Consider the following 24,876-nt stretch of genomic DNA (forward strand, 5'->3'; position numbering starts at 1 on the left):
TCACCAATTGGGGTGGTGCTCATGAAAGAACCTGGACAATTCAGGCTTATTCAGCATTTATCATGGCCAGAAGGGTGCTCAGTAAATGATTTTATCGATGAAAAAGAAGCTACTATTTCTTACTCGTCAGTTGACGTGGCCATGTCACTGGTAGTGACGGCGGGCGCAACGGCGGAAATGGCAAAATGCGACATAAAATCGGCTTTCCGTTTGCTTTCAGTCCATCCAGAGGACTGGGAGCATTACCGATGGGCTGTTCTATGTCATGCGCATTCTTTTAGTGTTTTAGCAACTTTCTGCAGTGGTTGTTTTAAAAAAGGACGGAGCACATGTTAGTGACCCATTACTTGGATGATTTTTCTTTGTTGGAACCTCCGGCTCCACGGAGTGCCAGGAGGCCCTGGAAAACTTTAAAAGAGCGGACGGAGGAGTTGGGAGTGTCATTGGCACCCGTAAAGATGATGGGCCCCAGCACGGCAGTCTTTTCTTGGAATTGAGCTTGACTCCAGAAAAATGCAAGCCCAGTTGCCGGATGATAAAAGGGATAAAATGCTGGAATTGCTTAACGTCATGCTGGCACAGGAAAATGTAATGGTCTAAGAGATACAGGCCTTGCTATGGCATCTCAATTTTGCATATAGGGTAGTGAGAGTAGGGAGAACCGTTTGCAGGAAGCTAGGGAGGGCATTTGCAGGGAACAGATTGCCTCATCATCATGTGCGTCTCTCTGCCGGCATAAAAGATTTGAGAATGTGGCGAGTTTGTCTGCAAATTCAGTGGCATGAGGAGGGGATCTTATTTGGGATGTGCAGATATTTTCAGATGCAGCAGGCAGCAACGGTTTTGGCCTCTACTGGCAGGGGAAGTGGTGTGCTGAGCAGTGGCCAACAGAATGGAAGGAAGTGGGTAGGTCCATTGCATTTCTGGAGTTCTTCCCCTTAGTTGTGGCAGTGACACTATGGGGTAGTCCGCTTGCGCATAGGAAGGTGACTTTTAGAGTTGATAATATTGCGGTTGTAAAGATTGTGAACCGTCAGTCAGCAAGGGATGAACAAGTGTTACAGTTGTTGAGGGTTTTGGTCCTAGGTTGCTTGCGGCATGATATAGCGTTAAGAACACTGCACGTCCCAGTTGTGGACAATGACATAGCGAATGCTTTCTCTCGTTCACAGTGGGGGGAGATTCCGTGGATTGGCCAAGGATGCCGACAGGATCCCGACGCCCATGCCGCAGCAGTTGTGGTACGTAGGCAACACAGGATGCTACAACTGGTGATAGGATCACTGGCTAATTCTACTAGGATAGCCTATAACCTAGTATGGAAGGAGATTTTGCTGTCAGGCGCCCAATGGCGCTCGAATGAGTTACAGCGAAGGGACGATGTGATTCAGTTTATCCTGGATATGATTGAAGAAGGCTCATCCAGGGAGTCAATTGCAGGAAAATTAGCGGGAACTGCATTCAAGGGTAAACTGCTCTAGGGTTACACGCCTACAGCGGGTGAATTGGGCGCAAGGATGCTAGAAGGGTGTGCCAGGGAGCGTGGCCACCTGAATCCTGTCAGGAGACCTTGGTTGTGGCAGTTGCTGAGCGGAGCAATACAGATTTTGCCTAGGATTTGCACAGACGCCTTTGAGTCATGCCTGTTTTCCACATTGATGTAGGATCTTGTTTGGTGCATTTAGAGTGTCTGAGTTGTTAGGGGACAGAAGGGGTGGGGGGCATCAGGTGGGAAGATGTGGTCTTGCGCGATGGGGGATACAAACATGGTTTAAAAAGTCCAAAACTGATCAGAAGGGCAAGGGAAAACGGGTTTTGTTGCTGGCTCCATTGCCTATGCTTACTTGCCCTTATAGATGGGGGTTACACAGGTGAGCAGCATCCAAGCATATCGGAGAGTCAGTTTTTGTGCATGCAAATGGGAAAAGAGTTAGAGCCTTCCGACTGCTAGCGTTGCTGAGGTAGGCACTAAAGGAATTGGGCATAGACGGTGCAGGTTTTGGGACACACTCTTTACGGATTGAGGCAACATCTGAGGCAAGTTTGTGAGCAGCGGCAGGAAAAGGGTAGGCAGGTATTCTAAGTTTCAGGATAGACGTTTTTTAGTTACAGTTGCAGGAAGACAGGAAGGGAACGGGGTGTCATTGGGGGAAAACGTTTTAACTACAATACTGTGTAATGTTGTTGTTATGTTAATGCCAGGGTGAGGGCATTTTTGAGGGATTGTAGGGGCGGGGGGGGGGGGTCAGGGGTCAGCTATTCGATGTATAGCCAGACTTTAGTTTTGTAAGGCAGTTGCCATTTGGTTATTTTGTAATATGCACCTGTTTCAATAAAGCAGCCTTTTTCACACAGAAAATGGGTCTCGGTTTGGCTTGCCCCCCTCCCTCCCAAAGAGTCCTGGCGCTGTAACCTGTAAGGCAGCAAGTGAGCAATTATTGTCAGGAGAGGTGGGTTTTAGAAGTTTGCGAAATCTGAATAGATTAGATTCCGAGCGAATGGCATGGGGGAGACTATACCATGTCCAGGAGCATAGTTTAGTCAGTGGTAATCAGGGGGGGTTTGAATAGCACATTTCCCAACTAAAAAAACAGTATGCCAAAGGGTGAAGGGTTGAGATGACCTAGGTTTGGGGTACGCTGTTTCCACAAGGAACAGGTTCAATATTGATTTGTATTAGGTGGGCTTCTTGTCTAAGTTCTTACAAAAAAAAAATTAACAAGTTAAAAACTTTTAGTCAAATAAGGAGGAAGAGAAATAAAACAAAAAGGCACAGCAGACCGAAATCAGGGCCCCCAGATCCACTCTCTAGCCTGAAAGGCATCTATTTGGGGGGTGTCACTCCCCAAACACTCTCCTCCCCCAAAGCTACAGCCCAGATCATGTCTGAGTGGTGATAAATATAAGAGAGTGTCCTCCCAGTCCCGATCTCTGAAACCTTTGGATGGTGACAAGATGAGAAACTGGGGAACAAAGAAATTAGGCAGCGAATATCTACAAAACATCTAGGACATATAGCTACACATGTACAGCGCCTTGTGGCGGAAACAGAGCGCTTTAAAAACATATCTGTTATGGACTCAGCCTAGCCATGTCACAGCTGATGGGACTGTATTAGTTTTGGTGATGGATGAAGCTTGACAGATACCAGGCTATGAGTGCGATTGTGGTCTAGAAAGCTCCCCGTGTTGTGTATTAATCTTAGAGTGCATCCAAAGAAAGGCAAGGGGCTGGACTTAATGCAAAACCAGATTTCGATAAAAGTGGAGGTAAACACCAACACTTTTGATATGTGGCTGGTTATATCTCCTGAGCAGTAAGGGGTGGAAGATTGTATTTGAACTTAAAGCCAATGAATCACCAGACACGCTGCAGTGAGGTGTTACCACAGAAGGCTATGTCTGACAAATGCATTAGGTGCCAATGCGATACAGAACTTCGATAAAAGTAGGGAACTGAAGGTGTCATTCAGGTTTGACCCTAGGAATGGGGAGGTGACCTTAGTGTAGTCCCCGGTAGTGAACTGGATTAGGAACTAGTTAGCCCTTTTACAACTTTGGCTTTCAATTACATGATTTTGTAAGTGCTGTCTTGGTGTCTCAACTTCAACAAACCGCACATTGCTTTCCAGCTTTATAGTGCTAGAAGACCCTTTAAATGTTCGAGCGCTTTATAAACCATTTGTAACATAACAGACAAAGCACATGGGTGAGTTGAGTTCATTTTGCAGAATGGGGGTGGACTGTGGAGTGCCACAGGGATGAGTATGTGGTCCACCCTTTATCATGGCAGAACCAAAGGCCAGGAAGGTGTGCATCTTTGATAACAACATTAGCATCTTCTAGAGATGGGACAGGAAGGATGCAAGACTGGTCTCAACGATGACTACTAAAATTAATTTGTCTTTTGTGGCTTTTCTGGTGGAGAGTTCCCGAAAATTAGGAGACAATGGAGTAAAGAGTACAGGAGGCGCTCAATAACAGGATTGCGATGGATTAATAGATCCAAAGGTCTGACATTTTCCGGGCTATGGGAAGAGCAAGAGTATAAGGTGAGCGTAGGGAGATGAGGAGACCACCTCAACTGAGGAAGCTATGTTAGCCAATATAAATCATCAGCGAAACCCCCCTAAAGTACTGTGTCTGGTACTGAGGTCAAACTGAGTATAGTGAAGAGTTAGATTACTGACGTCCCAGCAAAAAAACAAGAAGGTACAAGGACTGCATCAGAAATAAGAAATGCAAATGCTTTAATCCTTATTATCAAAAACAGAGGAAGGAAAGTTGATATTTAACAGAGGCATTGAAATACCTCAGGGATATAAAATGCACCTGGGAAAGTGAACATAGAACAAGGGATCACAAAATAAGATGTATCTGTGGAGGCTCAGGAGTTACTTGAGAAGCTCTTGTAGAAAGGTGTGGCGTGGTCATGGAGCTGGCTTTCAGCAGGCACACTGAGGGAAAAAGCAACAGAATGTCAACAAACCTGACTGCCCCATATGTGTATTTGTATTATGTTTTTTGGGGAAATCATAAGACTGTCAAAATAGTTATAGCTCTCCCTCAGCCAGACCTACTGAAAATCTGCATACACCATAACCCTTACGGTGTTCGTAGGGTCATCCGGGAGTACTCACCCATAGGACCAGGGAGACAGGCTTCTCTTGTTGGACATCCACAGTCGCAGGTTCACTTCACATTTGCCTCCAGATGCCTCACTGTGGTTCCGCAGCTGGGCCACCATGTCCTGTAGGCTGTGCTCGTACTCATCGAGCGGCGTGTAGTCTCTGCTGCCAGCTGTGGTGAGGGAATTCACACGTAGCAAAGGGTCTGTGGAGATCTTCTCAAAGGGAACAACCTCTGGGGACTGACCTTCAGCCTGCTCCCTCTCCATGTGTCTGCCTTTTTTTCGGCCTCTACCCGCTTTGGGTTTATGTTTGTGGTCAGTGGAGTTCACCAGGGCCACAAGCACAGAGATGGCAACAAATATGATCTGGAAAGAAGGAAAGGGGTCACTGTGCAACTGTCACATGCAATGACACATGGAAGAAATGTAATGTGACTTGTAGACAGACATTAGATGGCCTAGCCATGTTACCCTCCTTCATAGTGTCTGAAGAGAGGAGTGTTCACCTGTTAACCTATAGGACTTCAATGATTAATGGCAGCAATTACATTTTTTGCCTGGAATTGGCCTGTCATTCGTTCATCCCTGGAGTCTTCCTTCTTTTGACACGAGAGCAATTGCAAACAGTTAAATAAAGCTCTGGACCCCCTACAAATGACCCCAACTTTATTCAGGTATCACTTCCTGAACAAAGTTCTAAATGGGAACACTCTGAAAAAGACTTCACTACTAAGCTGCCATGGGTTTGTCGGAGCAAAACTTTACCCCAAAATTTGAACACCCCAAAATTTAGATACACTGAAATGTTACCTCATCCGGTTCACCCACAAGTTGAATTGTGCATTAGGACACCCCTTAAACATCAATTAGCATAGTAAGCCAGTTCAAATAAATAATGGGGCCAACTCAATAATTGAATTGCAGATGACTAAAAGTTACAGGGTTTTATTCCAAAATTCCAAAATAAGTGGCACAGAAATAATGGCATTAAGGCTCTCAGATGCAAAATCATATTGAGTATGAAAAATAAGAGTTACTCTCAAAAAGAAGTCAGCAGCATCCCTAGTAGGAAAGTCTTCTGGCTCACCCCCTAAATCCAGGGGTTCTTATACACAATTCATGCAAAACAAATTAGTAAACATACAAAATCATCATGAGCCAAGCAAAGAATTTGATCTCTTTGGCAAATCAGAAACAATACACGTCATTACCTTAAAACACAAGCACCATCCCATTTAAAAAAAAAAAAGTATTTAGCACCCTCTTTGCTAATACTACCCGCAAAAGTTCCTCCCCATATGCAATATTAAAGCAGTAGACCTTTCAGCAAATTAATGGACTAGTATTCACAATGGAAGGCAGCAGGAGAAACCTTGACAAAGTTGCAGATCGTAGGAAACAAGAAAGTTCATTGAAAGCAATTTAATCACAAGTGTAAATAAAGCTTAACCATTCAGCTTGACTATGCTGTGCGGATCCTGTGGGGAGAAGATACACACAGGGTGGGAAACGGGAGTGAGTGGCACAGATGGCATCCATCTTGTCTATAATGGTGTTTAATGGGAAAATGTAGCATTAATGTAACATACTAATAAACACATTTCTATGCATCATATACATTTAATTTAAACTGCAATTCTATTCATGTAACCTATATATGCAGAATCAAATTTGAAGTCACATTAATTGTCAATATTAATGCAGGAAATATAAACCCTGAAAAAGAATCTAACAACCCTGCTCACTGCATCAAAAGCCTGCCGACTAAGAGCTCGCGACAGTCTGCCAAGGGACCAGTTTGAACTCTGGAGACTAATGGGGCAAACCATGGGTCCATCTCAGCCTACCTGGAGCACCAAAAGTCATGGAGCCTACCCATCTTGCAAGAAGCCTAGTCAACATTTCCCTTGCTCTCCTCACGGCTGTTTCCGACCTGCCCACTTCTGCGTGCCTCGCTCAGCACCACACAGCCCCTTAATTTCCTTTTACATCATGGCCTTATATTTCTGCTTTTGTAATAGTTATGGGTAAGAAGCAGAAGCCTGCCTTTTAACATTATGGGTGTGTCCTCTAACATACATATCTCCAAAGATTTCTTCAAACTGCAATACTATGTGCTCAGTGTGAGGAAGCTATTGATTCATTAGAATATATTTTAATAAATAAAAATCGAGGCATGAAGGGTAATATTTATGAACACGTATTTGAACGTGTACTCTTGGACAAGTACATTACGCTAAACTAAAAGAGCTACACATCAATGAAACCTGTGACTCTATGAACCAAACTTAGAAGAATCAAATCCAACAGCTGGTCCAGTCCAAGAGCTGTTCCATCATTTTATTCAATTTGCGGACAAGTTGTGACAGGATGACGCCCCATATTCAACTGTGTTTGTTCCACGGCAATTCTTCCATTTTTCCCCCAACGCTTCCCGCCCCCATTTCCCAGTGCATACATTTGTTTTCTTGTTGCTGCTCATATAGCGTTTGGAGACGCTTTATTTTTAATTTTTTGGGACAGACTTTACCAGGGTGTTAAGATGGGCTGCTACAGACTGCCTTTTTTTCCAGTTTATGTTGCATTGCCCTCCCAGTCCTCTCATACTCCAGCTTTGGTTTCCTTTATGGGGAAATACCACCCCTTGTCCCCCTTCTTAAAGGCGTTATTCCCCTTCCTCCAAATCCTTTGTGCCCTATGGCAGCCCCCCTACATTCTGCCACCTGCTACTGCTGAACTGTGTTTGTAGTCATTGCAGGGCAGGCGGTAGAATTTGTGCCGGCAGGGCTAATGCCACAAGAATGCTGCATAACATTTTATTACTCCAAGCAAAATTGAACATTCATAAGATGCAGAGGGGCATATTTATAAGGGAATGGCAAAGCGTGGCATTAAGCAAACATTGCTACAGCCCCACTCTGCTATTCTGAAAACACAGGGATGCGCCGTATTCACAAGAATGCGTCACACCCCTGCGTTTCCACTAGCGCTGGTGCTAAATCTAGCTGCCTAGTGCCACCGCACCATAGTGCAAGGGTGTCTGCGTTGGGGGAAATAATGTTTATGTGCAGGATGGTGTCCCTTCCTGCATATAAACAATCCAGAATGGCGAATTGTAACTTCTATGTGTGCTGCATTGTGCAGCACACAGAAGTGGCAAATAGTCATTTTTTTTAAAGAGTGATCTGAAAGAGACTATTAGTTATAGATTCCTTACCTTAGAATTACCCCCAGGCATCAGACTGGATTTGGAGAGTTTTTATCCTAGCAGTACCCCTGCGCGTCGGAAGGTGGCGTAGTTCGTCAGCGTCATGGTCACTGGTATGACGTTGCGGTGCCTACTTGGATACCACCACTGCGCGCTGACGTCAGTTCTGACACGATTTTCCATGCCAGAAACGCAGAGCCATGAAAAACACTGACCACTGGTGCGCCATCACTAGCGCCCTGCAAGGGAGTCCCTAGCCCAAGAAGTCAGTTCGCAGAGCAGGGAGGATCGATGGTGCGGTGAGTAATCTATATCTATTATAAGTCTCTTATAGATACATCGTTACCGAAGGTAAGTAACTTGTTCATCTGAAAGACTATTAGTTATAGATTCCTTACCTTAGAATAGATACCCCTGCAATACCAACACCGGAGGAGGATCTGCAAACCAATGTTCACACCGGAAAGTCCTGGAGGACAGAACGGGCAAAGTAGCTGTCCCTCCGGACTTGACTATCCAGGCAGTAATGTATGGTGAAAGTGTGCATAGATGCCCACGTGCCCGCCTGGCAGATGTCGATAAGTGGGACTCCACGTGACAAAGCAGTAGTTGCTGCCGTAGCTCTAGTGGAATGCGCCCGCAGCCCCACTGGCGGTTCCTTTTTTGCTCAAGCGTAGCAAATCTTTATACAAAGGACAATCCATCTTGAGATGGTACACTTTTGGACAGCCCAACCTTTCTTCGCACCCACATAGCCAACGAGGAGTTGATCGTCCACCCAGAATTCTTTAGTGCGGTCAAGGTAGAAATACAGCGCACTTTTCGGGTTCAGACAGTGGAGTCTCTCCTCCTCCTTGGAAGGGTGCAGAGCTGGGAAAAAGGTAGGCAGAGTTATAGTCTTTCTGATCTGAAAAGGAGTGACAACTTTAGGGTGGAATGAGGGCCTCGTTCGAAAAACCACTTTGTCCGGATGCACCGAGAAGAAAGGGGGGCTTAAAAGAAAGAGCTTGAAACTTACTCATTCTGCAAGCAGAAGTGATGGCAACAAGAAAAGCAGTTTTCAAGGTAAGAAGCCTAAGAGTACAGTTGTGAAGAGGTTCAAAGGGAGCACACATAAGATGAGTCAAAACAAGATTCAAGTCCCACTGAGGCATTATGAAAGGAGATGGAGGAAAGAGATGAATAATGCCTTTAAAGATCCTACTTACAATAGGGGACTTGAACAAAGAGGGCTGATCAGGTAGCCAAAGAAAAGCAGAGATGGCTCAGGTAGCCTTTAAGAGTGCCCAGAGCAGAGGCCTGCTGGGCCAAAGAAAGAAGGAACAAAAGAACCTCTGAAAGAGGGGCAGAAAGGAGATCCACAGCCTTTGCTGTGCACCATGCCACAAACTTGTTCCATCAACAGGCGTATACCGTTTTTGTGGAGGGTCGCCTGGATGCTACGATGACATTGCAAACCTTGGGAGGAAGGTCAAAAGCTGTCAACTGTCGCTACTCAATCTCGATGGAAGGAGGTGGAGGCTGGACAGGTTCGGGGAGAACCCCTCCCTGCTTCTGCGACAGAAGATCCTCCTGAAGGGGCAGCCTGATCGGAGAATCGATAGCCATGCTCAGGAGCTCGGGTACCAGACTCCTCGTGCCCAGTCCGGTGCTACAAGAATGACTTGGGCCTGGTCATGCTTGATCTTCTTCAGCACTCGGGGCAGAAGTGATACAGGCATCCGCAACACCACAAAAAGCGTTGCTGAGCGAGCCCTGCCTTGGAAACTCCAACGCTCAGAACTGCTGACATTGCGCGTTCTCTTCAGTGGCGAACAGATCTAACCAAGGCTCTTCCCACTGCTGAGAGAGACCTTGCACCACCTCCGAGTTAAGATGCCATTTGTGACCCACCAGACACCGACGGCTGAGTTTGTCTGCCCTGGCGTTCAGGGAACCTGCCAGGTGTTGAACCACCGGGGTCATGCCCTGAAGTTCCAGCCATGTCCAAAGGCGAAGAGCTTCTTGACAAAGGGTTCATGACCGCACCCCGCCCGGTTTGTTGCAGTACCACATGGTGTTGTCTGTGAACACCTGCACTGTCTTTCCCTTGAGGGAGGGAAGGAATGCCTTCAGGGCCAAGTGAATTGGCCAGAGCTCCAACAAGTTGATATGGAGCCCGGACTCCGCAGGAGACCAGACTCCTCTGGTTTCCGCCTCTCCCAGGTGGCTGCCCCATCCCAGGAGTGATGCATCGATCACCACGTGAAGTCTGGTTGGGGAAGGGAGATTGATTTGCCTCTGACCCAATCCTGGTTCGTTAACCACCACTGCAGCTGTTGAGCAGTTCCCTCCGAGATCTAAAAGTAGTCGGAAAGATTCTCCTGATGCTGCGCCCACTGGAACTTCAGGTCCCACTGCAGAGCCCGCATTTGCCACCTGGCATGATCCACCAGCAGGATGCCCAGCAGCCTCGGGTCATTCTCACCGAAATCTGTGATAGAGGCTGAAACATCGGTATCATAGCCCGAATATCCCGGACTTGCTGCTCGGGAGGCCTGAAACTGCATTGCGTCCAGAACAGCCCAGATGAAAAAGAGCGTATGAGAAGGAGTCAGTTGTGACTTTGGCACGTTTATAGGGAACCCGAGCGAGTGCAGGAGGTCTGCTGTAGTCTGGAGGTGAGAGACGAGCCCTCCTTTGAAGACTGGAACCCCTGGTCTGCGCAGATGAGCTGTGACCATCGCCATCACTTTCGTGAACACCGAATGGTCACTGGGAAGGCCGAAGGGGAGCACAGTGAACTGAAAATGCTCATGGCTTACTGTGAACCGTAGGTAACGTCCGTGGGCTGGCAGGACGGGAATGTGAAAAAAGGCCTCCTGCAAATCCAATGCCCCCACCCAGTCACCAGGGTCAGGGGCAGATAGAACCTGAGCCAAGATTAAGATTTTGAATTTCTCCTTCTGGAGGACACGGTTGAGGGTCCTCAGGTGCAGGATAGAATGCAGGCCTTTGTCCTCTCGCACCAGAAAGTAGCAGAAATAGCAAGCACGACCTACCTCTGGTGCAGGGACCCTCTCGATAGCTCCCTTGGCCAAGGGAGCTGAGACTTCCTAGCGGAGAAGCGCCAAATGATTCTCCGACATGCGATCGAAAGACGGTGGCATGGAGGGAGGGATAGTCTCGAAGGGGAGGAAGTAGCACATTTGGACTATCTGCAAAACCCACCTGTCTGACGTGATGGATTGCCAGTGAGAGAAGGTGATGGCGAATCCTGCTGCCCACTGGCCACTGATGGGCATGAAAAATCAGACTAGGAGGGTTTGGAGGCTGCTGCAGGCGGGGAAAGGATGGACTGGCCCGCCCGCTGGTTCCCAGAGCCGCGTCGGTGGGTCCCACGTCCGCGGCCACGCAGAGGCTGGGCAGCTTGCATGGGCCGGTGGCTAGACTGGGTCGGACGTGGTGGGGTACACCTTCCGTAGCCACAAAAGGGGCAAGACATAGCGAAGCCCAAGGATCTGGCCATAACCCAAGAATCCATGAAGTGCTCTAGCGCCGAGTCTGCCTTGTCACCAAAAAGGCGACGGCCGTCAAAGAGCATGTCCAGCAAGGTTGCTTGAACATCCCCTGAAAAACTATACGTCCTCAACCAGGTGTAACGCCAAAGGGCTACCGACATGGCAATCGTTCAGCCTAGTGAGTCAGTGGTATCCAGTCCACATCTCATTGAGAGAGAACAGCTCGGGCCTCCTCCAGGCACTAAGGCAGCACATGCACAACCATTTCCCAGATTGTATGGGTTAACGGCCCAAGAGACATGCGGTATTCACGGACCACAGTGCCAATTTGGAGGAAGAGAACATGCACTTCTCAAGATGATCCAGCTTCTTGGATTCCCAATCCGGGGGTGCAGAAGGGGATGCGCACTTGGAAGAGGAATGTTGGACCACCATGGGTGGTGGGTGAGGAAAATGGGATCGTTCAGAGCCGGGTGGTGGCGGCGGGCAATCGTCCGTTCCACAGGAGCCCCTGTGCTGGGCTTGGACCAAGTGCCCAGAAGGACGTCCGTGACTGCTTCATTGAAGGGCAAGAGGGGTTCAGAGGAAGTTGCCGCCGGTTGAAGCACCTCTGTCAGGAGGGTAGTCCTGACTGCCACTGCAGGGAGTTCCAGTCCCAAGGCCTCGGCTGCCCTACGCACCACCACTGCAAAGGATGCTCCCTTCTCCGTAGCCATGGTAAGGGGAGAAAGCATGCCAAGGTCGGGGGAGGTGTCCAGACCACTGGTGTATTCCAATTCCACTCTCCAGTCCAGTTCTTCCAGCTGGTCTGTCAAAGGGTCCAGAGAACCCTCCTAGTCCTCATCACCACCCTCAGGCCGATAGGCAACACCTGGAATGTACAAAGGAACAAATGTATCCTCCGGCATCAGATTCGACGTCGATCCTACACCGTGTCCATCTTGGAGAAGAGGATGGGGACAGCGTAGGCGGGGGCACGACCGGCGCCGGGGGTGTTGTAGCTGGGATCGGTGCCGGGTAAGGTCAAGTAAGGTCTTCCGGTGTCGATCCAGGCCTGGATCCATGGGGGCTCTCGGGCACCGGGGTGGGAGCCGCTGGCATCGAAGGCCCAGGGCCCCCAACCGGCCGTTCCAGTCGGTCTGGCCAACAAGTGGCCGTGTGTTTTGTGTGACACCTTCTTCAGGTCCTGCCTTTTTAGCCCCCAGCACTTTGCATGTTGGGATTTTCGATTTTGAAATACAACTGCATGTCCCAGAATGCAATTTCCTGCATGCTAAAAAGGTAGGCACTACTGATGATGTGATACATGGTGTGAATCCCCTTTGCTGCTGAGCTTAGACAGCCTCCAGAAATGAGCAGAGCTGACCCTATCTTTCTTTTTTTTTTTTGCAGTGATTTTTATTGGCATATCAACAGCAGTGCAGTAGCACCCATCATAAAGAACACTGGACAGGAAATCAATAAACCAGAAAACTACAAAAGCAGAAAGGGAAAATAAAAACTAGAAAAACATGCAAAGTGCACATTGAGCAGTGGTATAAAACACAGCATCAAACACTCAATCCAGAGAGTTCCAATCAGCAGCAGGAATACACTATGCCAGAATGGGGCATGCGTTAGGAACCGATCTGGACTGACACCCATTGTGAAAGATAGTAGGTGGGAGGTGCCGGAATCAGAGAATGCGTATTAGTGTTCCTACAGGGATCGCAAAGCATCGCCCACCAGGGCATCAAGAAAGAGGAGCTACGGAACGGTCAAGTATTGGGCCAGGGGCTCTCGGCTCCCTCCCCGTGACTAAAGGTGTAACAGTCGGTAGAAACCCCATCGGTTGGACCTGTTTGGGCATCAGTCGGAGGAACGGCTCCCAAATTTGGCAGTAGGCATCCATGTGGTTGTTCCACTTGTATATGATTCATTCACATTCCGCTACTTTAACCAGTTCAGGGAGCCAGTCAGCACTCGTAGGCACAGATGGTTTCCTTCAGTGGCATAAAATACAGAGTTTGGCAGTGGCCAGGTCCGTCACCAGCCAGCCTTTCCTGTGGTTTGTTGGGACATTACAGCCACCCATGTCATGAAGGAGGGCCAACCAGGACGTGGGTAGCAATCGGATTGGTCCTGAGCCACCGAGGGTGCCCATTTATCAAACCAGTAGGAGCCAAGCACCAGACAGGACCACAGGATGTGTACCATGCCACATTCCCCAGCCCACAACAGGTGTGGTGCTGGAAACCAGTACCAGTTATGCAGCAGTTTAAATTAGGAAAATTTCAACTGAGCTTCCCAGAGAAAAGAATCATGGATCTTGAGGAGTGAGGCCCATTCCTTGGAGGTGTATACATGGCCCACCGAAACCTGCCAGAAGAGCTGAGACGCCTCCAGTTTAGTTTGGGAAAAAACAACATTGAGAAGGTGACCAGAAAGTTCGGGTATCACCCTTGGGGCAGTTCCCAATAAAGAAAGATACACACTGATCAGTGAGGTGTCCAAGATGATTGGATCCCTACCAAGTATTCCCTGAAGGCTATGGCGGAGATGGAAGAATTGCCAGCAGACTGTAGTCAGGAGACCATATTCCTGAGAGAAGTCCTCAAAGGACTTAAAGGAGGAATCGGCAAGCAAGTGGTCAAGCGTAAGAATGCTACACTCCCTCCATACTGGCCAGTTTATCGCACGACCGCCGACACATATCCGAGCATTGTTCCATATAGGAGGAGCTGTATGTATCCACGGATCTACCTTCAAAAACGTATGGACCTGCTTCCACATACAGAATATGTGTATAATAGTGGGGTTGCCAATTTGTCAAGTCGCCATTTGTGCAGTATAAAGGGCAGTGAGTGAGGCCCGCACAACAATACGATAGTTTATATCCTACACCAGATCAGTGGTCTGCATTCGTCCCGACCAGCTTGCCATTTGTTAGAGATGATTGGCCGTATAGTACGTACCAATGTGCGGAAGACATAACCCCCACTCCCATATGAGCATAGAATTAGGGCATTCGAAGCCGGGTTCATCGGACCCCCATATGAAATCCTAAAAAGAGAATCAATGGGGGCCAGGAGAGAGCTGGGAAAACTAATTGGTAGCATCTCCAATATGTAGTTGAACCATGGGGCAGTCACCCTCTTGATGGCCTGCACTCAACTCCACAGAGATAAATGAAGATATGTCCATTTGGTAATGTCAAGGCGAGTGGATGCCAGCAGAGCAGATACGTTGTCGTGCGCCAAATGGTGGAGTCCCCTGCAGATATGAATGTCCAGATATTTCATGCCCTTCAGGGTCCATTTCCCTCTCCACCCCCTGGATGGAATCTTGGGTCATGACTATAGACATTAGCATCTCCTGGCATTTCTCCCAGTTCACATGGTAACCAGAAAAAATCCCAAAAAGAATCTAGTAAGGACATCAGAGCCGGCATGGTGGTCTGTGGTTGGGGCATCGTCATCGGGATGTCATCCGAGAAGAATTAGTGGGTCCTGCTGCAGTTGGTATACCAGCTAAAAGGGGCGACGTTCTGATGGCAACCACCAAGGGCTCATGGGCCAAGAGACAGCGTAAAGGAGAGAGCGAACAATCCTGTCTTGCGCCTCTCTTATAATAAATTGGTTTTCGGTGCAGTTGACTGGTTCTAGAGGCAGTTAACTTAAAAAATAAAGTATTGGCCGAAGCACTCAGTAACCTGTAACAGGTAAGGCTATTCAACTCGGTCGTACGCCTTCTCTGCCTCCAGTGATAGTGCCATTCGTTCGTCCTCAGCATAGTGCGATTACCAGAGGAGATGGACCAATGTATGCATATGAATCCGAGAAGAACGGCCCGCACAAATCCCCAGTGTGACGCCTGGATCAGAGCTGGTATAAGCTTTCGGAGCTGGTTAGCAAGGAGCTTGGCCAGAATTTTCATGTCAACATTTAACAGAGAAATGGGGCAATATGAACCACAGGCGAGAGGCTCCTTCCTGTCCACAGGGATCACCATGATGATTGCCTTATGAGAAAGGGGTCACAGGGTCCCAGTTACAGACACCTGCCAAAACGCTTGGTGTAACACCTGTGCCAATTGTGGTTCCAGATCTTATAAAATTCACCAGAGAAGCCATGCTCACCCGGCGACTTGCATGTTGGTGAACTGACTATAGCTTCCTTAACTTCATTGAGGGTGATGTCCCCTGCCAAAAGAGCCCTGCCTTCATCGGTCAGCACCAGAAAGTGACTAGAGGCTATGTACCAGTCCTCAGCAGGTGTAAGATCACCACTGTCGGAAACATAGAGGTGTTCATGGAAGGAGGCTAATGCCTCTGCAATATCTGTAGGGAGCGTAAAAAGTCGGCCTGTAGAGTAGAGGGTGGCCGTAATGGAGAAGTGAGCCTCTGGTTGGCACAGTTGAAAGGCTAAAAGACAGCCTGCCTTTTCGCCTCTCTCATTGTGTCTCTATTTAAATGTAGTGAGTGCCATTTCCGCAGTAGTGATGTAGTGTGCATTATATTGAATCTTGACAGTTTTTAGCTCATGGTGATTAGCAACTGAGGGAATCTTGTTATGGGACTTCGTAAGGGAGGACACTAGCATTTCCAAGCAGGTTCTCTCAGTGACACAGTGGTGCTTTGCCAATAACACTGTCCCTCAGCAGAAGGCCCCCCCAGGCAGTCTTCCCAGCCATCCAGACCACCTGAGGTGAGGCGACCGAGTGCTCATGATCCACTTGGTAGACCCTAACATCAGCATTTAGCGTTCCTTTTTCCTCTCTCTGGGAGGCTGTATCTGGAGGCCTGAATGCACCACAAACCAGTCGCCAGGGGTCTAATCCCCAACATCACCTCCAATAATACTGGGCAATGAGCTGAGAGCCCTGGTAAAATGTACAAGTGAAACGGGAGAGAGATAGAAGTGAGTGGTTCACTAGGAAATTATCTTGCTGAGAAGAAGCATTATGAACCACCTAAGAATACGTGTAGTCCTGATCAGAGGGTGGGTAAGACGCCAAACATCCAGTAGGCCGTGATTAGCCAGTAGATCTGTGAGCTGAGCCCTGTCCTAGGCGTTGTGATGGTCAGGTGGACCAGTCTAGTCATGAACTGCATCTGGTGCCACGTTCCGGTCGCCCTCCCACTACCAGTCTTGACAAACTTCGTAAGGAATCTGTTCAGGTAGCTAAAGCACGTAGCTTTACAGCCCACAGGAGTATATACCGAACCCAAATCAACAATATGTGTTCTCAGCTTCAATTTCACGAAGCTGTACCTGCCCTCAGGATCAGCCCATGTTTTCAACAGAGTATGTGGGGGGGATTTATGTATGAAGATAGCAACTCCACATTGTCACTATGAGCGGGAAGAGGCCTGGTGGGGAGGTGAACTAGATGTTAAAGCTATAGTATGCTACTCCCCACCACCTGTCCCACCCAATACCTGCATAACGTTTCCTCCTCACCTGTGGGCAAATGTAATTCCTGCATTAATGCCACATCAGTATTATGGTGTTGTAAGAAACTGAGGATCTTTTTACGTGTAACAAAACTGGACAGGCCATTAACATTAATGGACACAACAGAGAGGTCAGTCCTGAACCAATGGGAGAGGGATTGTCATGTATAAAGAAGGGTACCCACGGGGATATTAGATGGGGAGGATGGATGTCCAAGTCCTAGAGCATGAGCCCAAATGAAAGCCCTATTAAGCTCAGTGCAAGGCTGCTAACCAGTTATGGGGTCAGCAGAGAGAGTGGATGTGGTAATGAGGAATGTGAGGTCTCTGTTAATGTGCACTATGAGTAACTGTAACTAACAAACTAGTCTGCGGAACTAATCCTGATATAGAGCAGTGGACGGGGGCGGCCGATCAAGGAGCGCGTCTCTTCATCGGCTCCAAGTCTACAGATGTGAGGGAAACATAGGCCCGGACCATCAGGGAATTAAGCACCTCACCCCAGCGGCCCAAGGAAATCCCTCCCCCAACCATACATGAGCAGCAACACAAGCATTGAACAATTAAGAAAACAGTAGCCCAAGCAGGGGAATATGCAGTACAAAAGTACAACAAAGGATATAATCATGGATGGGACCGTGGCAAACTTGTAGGACAAATGAAGCTGAATAGAACCAGGTTCGAAGTGGGTAGGCTGCAGCTAGCTAGGAGGTTGTAGGTCTGTACTTCAGAGAGGGTCCTGGTTCCGGACATCGATCATCCAGTCCAGGCCTTCTCTGCTTGAACTCAGGAGGAAGAGCTGCATTCAATCCACCGGCTCGTACAGATTCATCACCCTTCTCCATTTGAAGCGAAGGCGAGCCCATCGTCTACTTCAAGGTATCAAACTAGGATGCCAGCCGCTCTGATTATGATCATCAGGGCTGGGTGTACAATGCCAAATTTGATCCCTGCATCTCGTAGCCAGCAGCTTCTTGCATGTGACCGCCGTCTCATGCAAGAAATCTGCAGTGATATGTATCAGGGCTCCATTGTGCTGAAACGGTCTCCCATTCTATCTTGCAGCCTGCAGGATGGCCCTGACAAGCTGATGGCGCAAAAGGTATGCTATGATTGCTCTAAGGGCACCAGAGGACCGCCCCGGATGGGCTGGCAATCCAAGGGCTTCTTGAATATCATGTGGGTCAGAGTAGGCAGAAAGGTGCCAAGGAAGACCAGCATGTGGTCGCCCTCCAAAACCTCCGGGACCCCACAGAGCCAGATATTATGCATCCAGGCCTGGTCCTTCAAGTCTGAGACTTTCTGTTGCAGTTGCTGAATGTTAGTAACCCAGTCTAGCTGTTGACCATAGATCCTGTCCAGTTCATCCACCCTGTTGTCTGCGGAATCAAGCCTTAAATGCAGTTGTGAGGGATCAGACCACAGGGACTTAATATCAAACACCATGGATGTGATAGTGGTATTGAAGGCAGGCAGTTTGGCATTTATTGCAGTTACCTCCTTGAGGACCATCGCCAGCGTATTCTCAGCCATAAAGTTAGTAGTCGCAGTTGTGCGCGGCGCCCACTAATAGTGCCGCAGACAGCTGTCTTTTTGCCTCTGTATCAGGCATGAAGAGAGAGGATGTAGCATAGGCAATACCCTCACATTTTTCCATGCAAGGGTGTTTGCATTATTTCCTTTGGAAGGGAAGCCAGTGGCATTAGGAAAAACAGTTCCAGAGACGGTTGCCGTCCTAGGGCACACCTCACCGTCAACAAGGCCGACATACCTAGGGTTAATGGCTAGCGGAGCGAAGGTCAGCAGAAAGAGATCACCAGGAGACCTGGCACCATGGGCCTGTCCAGTAGGGGCGACATGCCAGCCGAGACCAAGCGTCAAGGGAGCGGGAGACAAGAATGGTGTTCCAGGGCCAACGGAGCAGCAGAGCACACATCCCAGCCAAAGTCACTCCATTAGTATGTGAACCACCAACATGCTAACGGTTCAAAGGAAGTACCATTGTCCGAGGGGAAAGCGGGGACTAGGTGTTCTGGATAAACCGTCTATCCTCCAACAGAGTACCAAATTAGTAGTGCAGGAAAAGACCAGGCTCTAGGTAAGCACCGCCACGAACGTCCTAGACCCCAGCAGCAGGCTTGGTCTCCACAAATGGGAGGGGGGGTCTCTCCTAGCAGTCCTCCACCCTCGCCACGGCAGAAGGAAATGGCAAGGAGGAGCAGGTTCAGAAGCCCACACCCCAATGTTGTGAGGGATGTTTGCCTGATGAAAGAAGTCTCTACTGAGATGGGCCAGTCAAGTAGGAGCAGGGAAGCAAAGAGCAATGCCACCGGATCTCTTCTGCACACGGGTGGGGCCTGAGAACAGGAGCACCTCTCCCCTTGATGAGCACAGTCCAAGGAGCCACCTCAGTAGCCACGGCATATGAAGCAGCACACTCCACGAGGCCATGGGTGCAGCCTCCAACACCGGAATCGCCTCTCCCTGTGGGTGGATCACTTCTCCAAGTGGTCAGATCCCAAGTGCGGGATCACCTCGCTCTTGGGCAGTCCGTCGTCCAGGGTCCCTCAGGAATCAGGTGCTGCCATAGTCCATGCAGACCCCAGCAGCCGCTGCACATCAAACTGCACTCTAGCGCTACCCGGCTGCATGCATAGTCATAAGCTCTGCGTGTGAGGGCAGAGAAGAGGGCATCAGGAGCCGTGAACACAGGAATCCAGTGCCCCTAAATCAGGTACACCGGAGCCTCTCCACTACCGACTGTACAACCGGGGACCGTGTCTATGGCATAAAAGGGGCGGTAGATCATCCCTGGTGCCGGAGTCATTCAATGAGCCGCCATCTTGCTCCATGGCATAGCTCCGCCCCTCCAGCTTTCCCGTTCTTAACACAAAACCCATTATATCAACAAGTGAAAGGTGGAGGAACAAAAAAAGAAGAAATGCTTCAGCCATAAAAGAAATGTTCATTTCTTAGCTGGGTCATCTTGTCTCATTCCTGTAGGCTGGTTCAGACAGTCTGTGTTCCTACCCAGAAACAATGAGGGAACTTGGAACACTGCTCCAAGCACTCTCTCTGTGAAGTAACAGTTATTCAAAAACTGCTTCTGCGCACACAGTGCTTGGGCTAACGTGCACCAACTTCCTTCAGGCAGAGTGAAGGTCTTTGTGCCTCAAGTATTGTGACATCAACTTATTACAAGCAACTAAGTGCTGCATTTTCCTATAATTAGGACTTTCGGATATCAGAGCACGCCGATCATAAGAAAATTAGCAAAATGCATTATTGGGAGATTACGAGTTCCAATATATTATATGACAATAATACATGGGATTCTGTAATTCCTGAATATAAACCTGTCTCTTTCTTTATAATAGGTGACTTGTGACACACCCAGTTGCCTATTATAAAGAAAAAACGTAGTTGATCAACCGTAATAACTTATTATAGTTGAGTTCTGACGTCACAATGGCTACTGCCAAAGTGAGCAGCCGAAAGCAAAGACAGCATAATCAGGGAGCATAATAAAAGAACCTGAAAAGGAAACCTGGCTTTTCTTTCTTCTACATTTTGAATAACTGTGCCTTTTTTTTAAAAAAATGACTTGTATTAAACTGATTCTATTATTGTTTTTAAAAAATATCTAGATTTTTTATGTATTTAATTTTGCACTAGAGATTCAAATTTTATTCTTCATGTTTGTAAACATGCTCTCTCTTTCATATGAATGGGCTACGCAACAGAATTTTAAGTGGTCTGTGGGAATGGTGATGGTGTGACCATGTATTATATCGAATAAAGGATCCCCTGTCGTACTTGATAAGGAGATGGCAAGTTGCATTGTTATGTTATGTTAAAACCTCTTGTATAGCCCGCAGCTTCCCCAGCGAAGGGGCGTCCCGCCGCTGAAGGCAGAGTCTAAGAAGAGCGAGAACTAGACTGTAGGAAACAAGTGAGTTTTAATGATTTTGCGTAAGGATGACAGACAGTCTAACTGACGAATCTGCACAGGGAGGGAGTTCCATAGCTTCGCAGCCAGATAGCGGAGTTCCATAACCTTATAAAAGAACATGGTCTTCGACCTTCTTTCACTATATGGTGATGGAACTTCTCCGTGACTTGCAATATCTTTATAATGTACAGTAGGGGGACACTATCCCATATATGTGTATGTGCTATACCTCATACACAGTGCCAGACCCTGCATCCAATCCCTACAGCACACAGCCAGCTACCATTTGCAGTCGGGGTTGGCCGCCCACTGAGACTGGAGTAGGGGCAGCCATGTAGCCAAACACCACTGAGCATAGAAAAAAAACAGAGGTTTGCTGCCCACTGAGAGATAGGGTCAGCATCTACGGCCAGCCCCAACAGTGCGCAGCCTAATGTATTCACAGGAAGGATTGAATGCCCACAGCAGGTAGGTAGCAGAGCCTGGCTGGAGACGAGACCCTTCGGTAACTCCACCGAAGGCCGTGCGCAGTGAAAGTTGGCTGCCTGTGTGAGTTGAAATTAGAACTGAGTACATTATCTCCAAAAACACAGAAATTCACACAAAAAACTACACTTAAAGTGAAGTTATGGTTAGGATTGATCAGAATACCTTAGCACATGTTTGAAAAAGCCTCTGAAATCCCTTTAAAATAACATAGTTAAAGTACAGTTATGGTTATGAATTAAAAATGAAAAATCATTGAAATTCAACAATATGCTAACACACTAGACATATGTGAAATACAATTGGCACACCAAACAGGTTGCTAATGAACTCATCCTAAATGTAACAGATGCAATTCATGATTTGTTAGGTTAGATTACATATCAGATTACCACTGATGCTATCAATGAAACAACAATTTACATATGTATTTTACATTGGTTCGAGTAAGTGTTAACATTTAAGGATATTGTGGTTTTACGTCACAAGTACATCACAAGTAACACACGTTACATCACAAGTATTGCATTTAGTGCACAAGTTATGTTTGTATGGCTTGTGTAAATTACAGATTAAAGCGCTAACAATAACTTGCAAATTCCGTTTTATTTCTTAACCTTAACTGTAATGTAACTGTGGCTCTGTGTGTGAGTATGTGTTGTATGTATGTGATATTTGTGTATTCATTGCACCGTACATATAATACCAAACATCTCAAACGTAAGACATTCAACAGATATACAAACAGCTCATACCCAGTTTAGAGGCCAATAGGTGAGTGAGCAGATTAACGGTTGCAGCATATACAACAAAAGGGATTGGGACTTATTTAGCACACTTTCTTCAAAACTTTTTCCTGCTGAAAATGCAGTAATAAGAACTCCGCAAAAGACATCTATGTAACAATGTTAATTTTTGTGTTGCTACAGTTCAGGGCTGGAAAGCATGAATCCGTGTTTGCTTGTCATTCTAACTCACAATCTGTTTTGAAAGTGAGATATTAAACTGCATATAAAAAGTACACATTAGCGCACTTATTTCTACAGTACATTTTTCATATTTGCTCATGTCAGTAGTAAGTGGATCTCTGTCATAAGAAGTATTAAAACATCAAGTGTTTCAAAGTGGTTTCTGTAGTTTAAACAACAAAATGCTACCCACCCTAAAATTGAACTTAGTTCATCTCAGAGTTCCATGACCATGGATAGAAAAAACCCACTTCATTTGCCCTCGTTTCTATATAAGGTCACATCTCATTAATGATTTGCAACAACTTTAAGCTATACAGTAGGGTGTACTTTATCCCATATATATTACCCTTGGGCGCTGTCTATTCTTCTGCACCTGTTCTCACCATCGTAAACTGTCGACTGTGCTGTGATGTGCACTTTTCAGTAAAAGTGCCATGAAGCGACCCTGGGTAGCGTCACTCTAAATATCACCTATGACATAGTCATTATGTGACATACATCATACCAGATCAGACACTAACAAAAACATCAAGTTCTTTCATTTGGGAATTCAAAACATAAACACCACATCGCAAACTTATAAATAAAAAAAAATCGAACATACATGCCTTTATCAAAACCATTATCGACACCTACCAGTTTCCATGAACACGTCATTCTCCAGCCACGCAGTGCTGCGTTTGGAGGAACAAATTATAAAGTTGACAATGTAGCAAGATCTTCGCATAAGTGTGGGTGTGTGTTGTGACCATAAAGGCACCTGCTTAATCAGAGCTAATCTCCCTGGGGGTGGAACATGGCACACAATACTTTTCTAAAGGTGCTGACGAGGATGTTGACAGAGGACCGGGCTTCGCTCTGTCTCGCGCGCCCGGTGGTGCGCTACGCCGGGGGAGTGTGCGTGGCGTGCGCGCCGCTCCCAGCATGCCGCTTTCCCACACTGTGTACACACACCGGGCTGATAGGCCTTGTTTGTTTGTGTCTTTCAAAGCTTTCAAAGGCCCTTAACCTGCGGCTATTTGAAAAGTAGGAACGCCAGATAAAGGGAAGGCGCACAAAGTCTAGAGCAGACGGCGAGCGTGTGAACCCCTGTACAGGTAAAATGGTGTAAACAGAATGCCTACTGACCATTGTGCCCAACCAGGTGTGCAGTGCTTAGGCCTGACTTGTCTACATTCTGAAAACTTTCTTTTTCACAATTTCCTGCATTAATCCCTATGAGCGCCCTCGCATAATCTACAACTGCCTTCATTCAAGGTGACCCTAACACATCTCTGACCCCAGAGATTCCAATTGTCATTTCAATTTTTAAATGTGGATATCTGTTTTCACATTACTTGTATAAAGTGTGTGGACTTTCCTTGAACTCTTACACCGACCTCAGCTCCTTTTCCTCTCTCTCCAAGTATCACTCACTGGTTTCCTCTCGTAGCTCAAACGCTTCTGCTACCTCAACAGATCTTATCCTCCTTGGCTGTCCATCAGCACAACCAACTTTTCTCCCAAGAGAGGAGTATTTTTTCTGTTTCTCCTATTAATGAGCTCTGTTTTTCAACTTTTATGTCTTGGTAAAAATACTGCCCAATGATACTGTTTTATTGTTTTTTTTTTTTTTTTGTTCAAAATTCTGCGATCAATTAACTGAATACGACAGTAAGAGCTGCCAGGCCACTCTAGTCGTTCCTTTGTCACTGCCTGCTCCACCTAGCACCAAAGTGACTACCTCCATAATGGATACAACCACATTGCTAGAGAAACCACTGCTTTCATGACAGCAAACACAAAATGCTATGCACATTGTTTCAGGACCAAAATATGGTAGACTGGTGAATAGAAACTATCAACAAAACTCAAACTCCGCCATTAGTCTGTTTTTTATTAAGTTTCCCTTCTACAAATCAGTTCCCGCCAGACTTTCACAAAGCTCCCATTGCACCTACCTTTATCTTCCTAGACTCTGCCTAAGTTCCACTGCTTCTGCACATCATTGATTCCCTACAAGTCAATAGCACTAAAATCTAGATATCATTGGCCCTTTATTTTTCAGTGGGTCTTACTACTCCACACATCATTAAGTCGCTTGATTTTTCCAGATTCCAAATGGCCTTTTGACAAAGGTCGCCTCCAAAGGGGGCGTCAGGGGCTGTTGCAATAATATCCACTGGGTGCCACAAAATTCAGTTTTTGACTGCCGCGGAGCGCCAAAAAACAAGGGGGGGAGGGGGCAGTAGCAATATGCTAGAAATACGACAGATTAATACAAATGGGGTATGGAATGCAAGTTTAGGCACGCTTGCACGTCCTGGGGGGGGCACCCGAGCTCAGGGTGTAGGAACAACAAAGGCCATAGCAACAAAAAAGAGAAGAAGGAGAAGCACTAGGAGCGGCAAGAGCAGTGGGGAGACCACAAGAGATGGGGAAGTTTCTAGCTAGCCAGGTCCCCCCATTAGCACACATCTGCTCGTGAGGCTAGCCAATGGGGACAAAACCAGAAAGGATGCTGCTCTACTCGTGAAAGGTTTTGAGGAGGGTTTTAAAATTCCATTTGAAGGACCCATCTCCGTGGGCATGGTGAGGAATCTGATATCGGCCGAGGAGTACCCAGAGATAGTACATCCGAAGATCAGAAAGGAAAAGGACCTGGGGGGAATAGATGGTCCATTATCCCAAACCATTTCCCCAGGCGTTAGTGATAT

The 24,876-nt window shown here is 47.2% G+C and overlaps 1 protein-coding gene across 1 annotated transcript in view; it reads right to left on the minus strand.

Moving 5' to 3' along the window:
- The window catches only part of IL17B (interleukin 17B), a 35,296-nt gene extending 12,003 nt beyond the window's left edge, over window positions 1-23,293 (minus strand). Inside the window, exons 1-2 of the mRNA XM_085618171.1 lie at window positions 22,817-23,293; window positions 4,640-4,995 (exon numbers count right to left, since the gene is read on the minus strand). Of these exons, the coding sequence (XP_085474297.1) occupies window positions 4,640-4,995; window positions 22,817-22,837 (377 nt within the window). The 5' untranslated portion in view covers window positions 22,838-23,293. The remainder of the gene's footprint in view (window positions 1-4,639; window positions 4,996-22,816) is intronic.
- Between the last annotated feature and the right edge of the window lie 1,583 nt (window positions 23,294-24,876).

This window comes from Triturus cristatus, chromosome 7 (genome assembly GCF_964204655.1).
Source record: "Triturus cristatus chromosome 7, aTriCri1.1, whole genome shotgun sequence".
Lineage (NCBI taxonomy): Eukaryota > Metazoa > Chordata > Amphibia > Caudata > Salamandridae > Triturus > Triturus cristatus.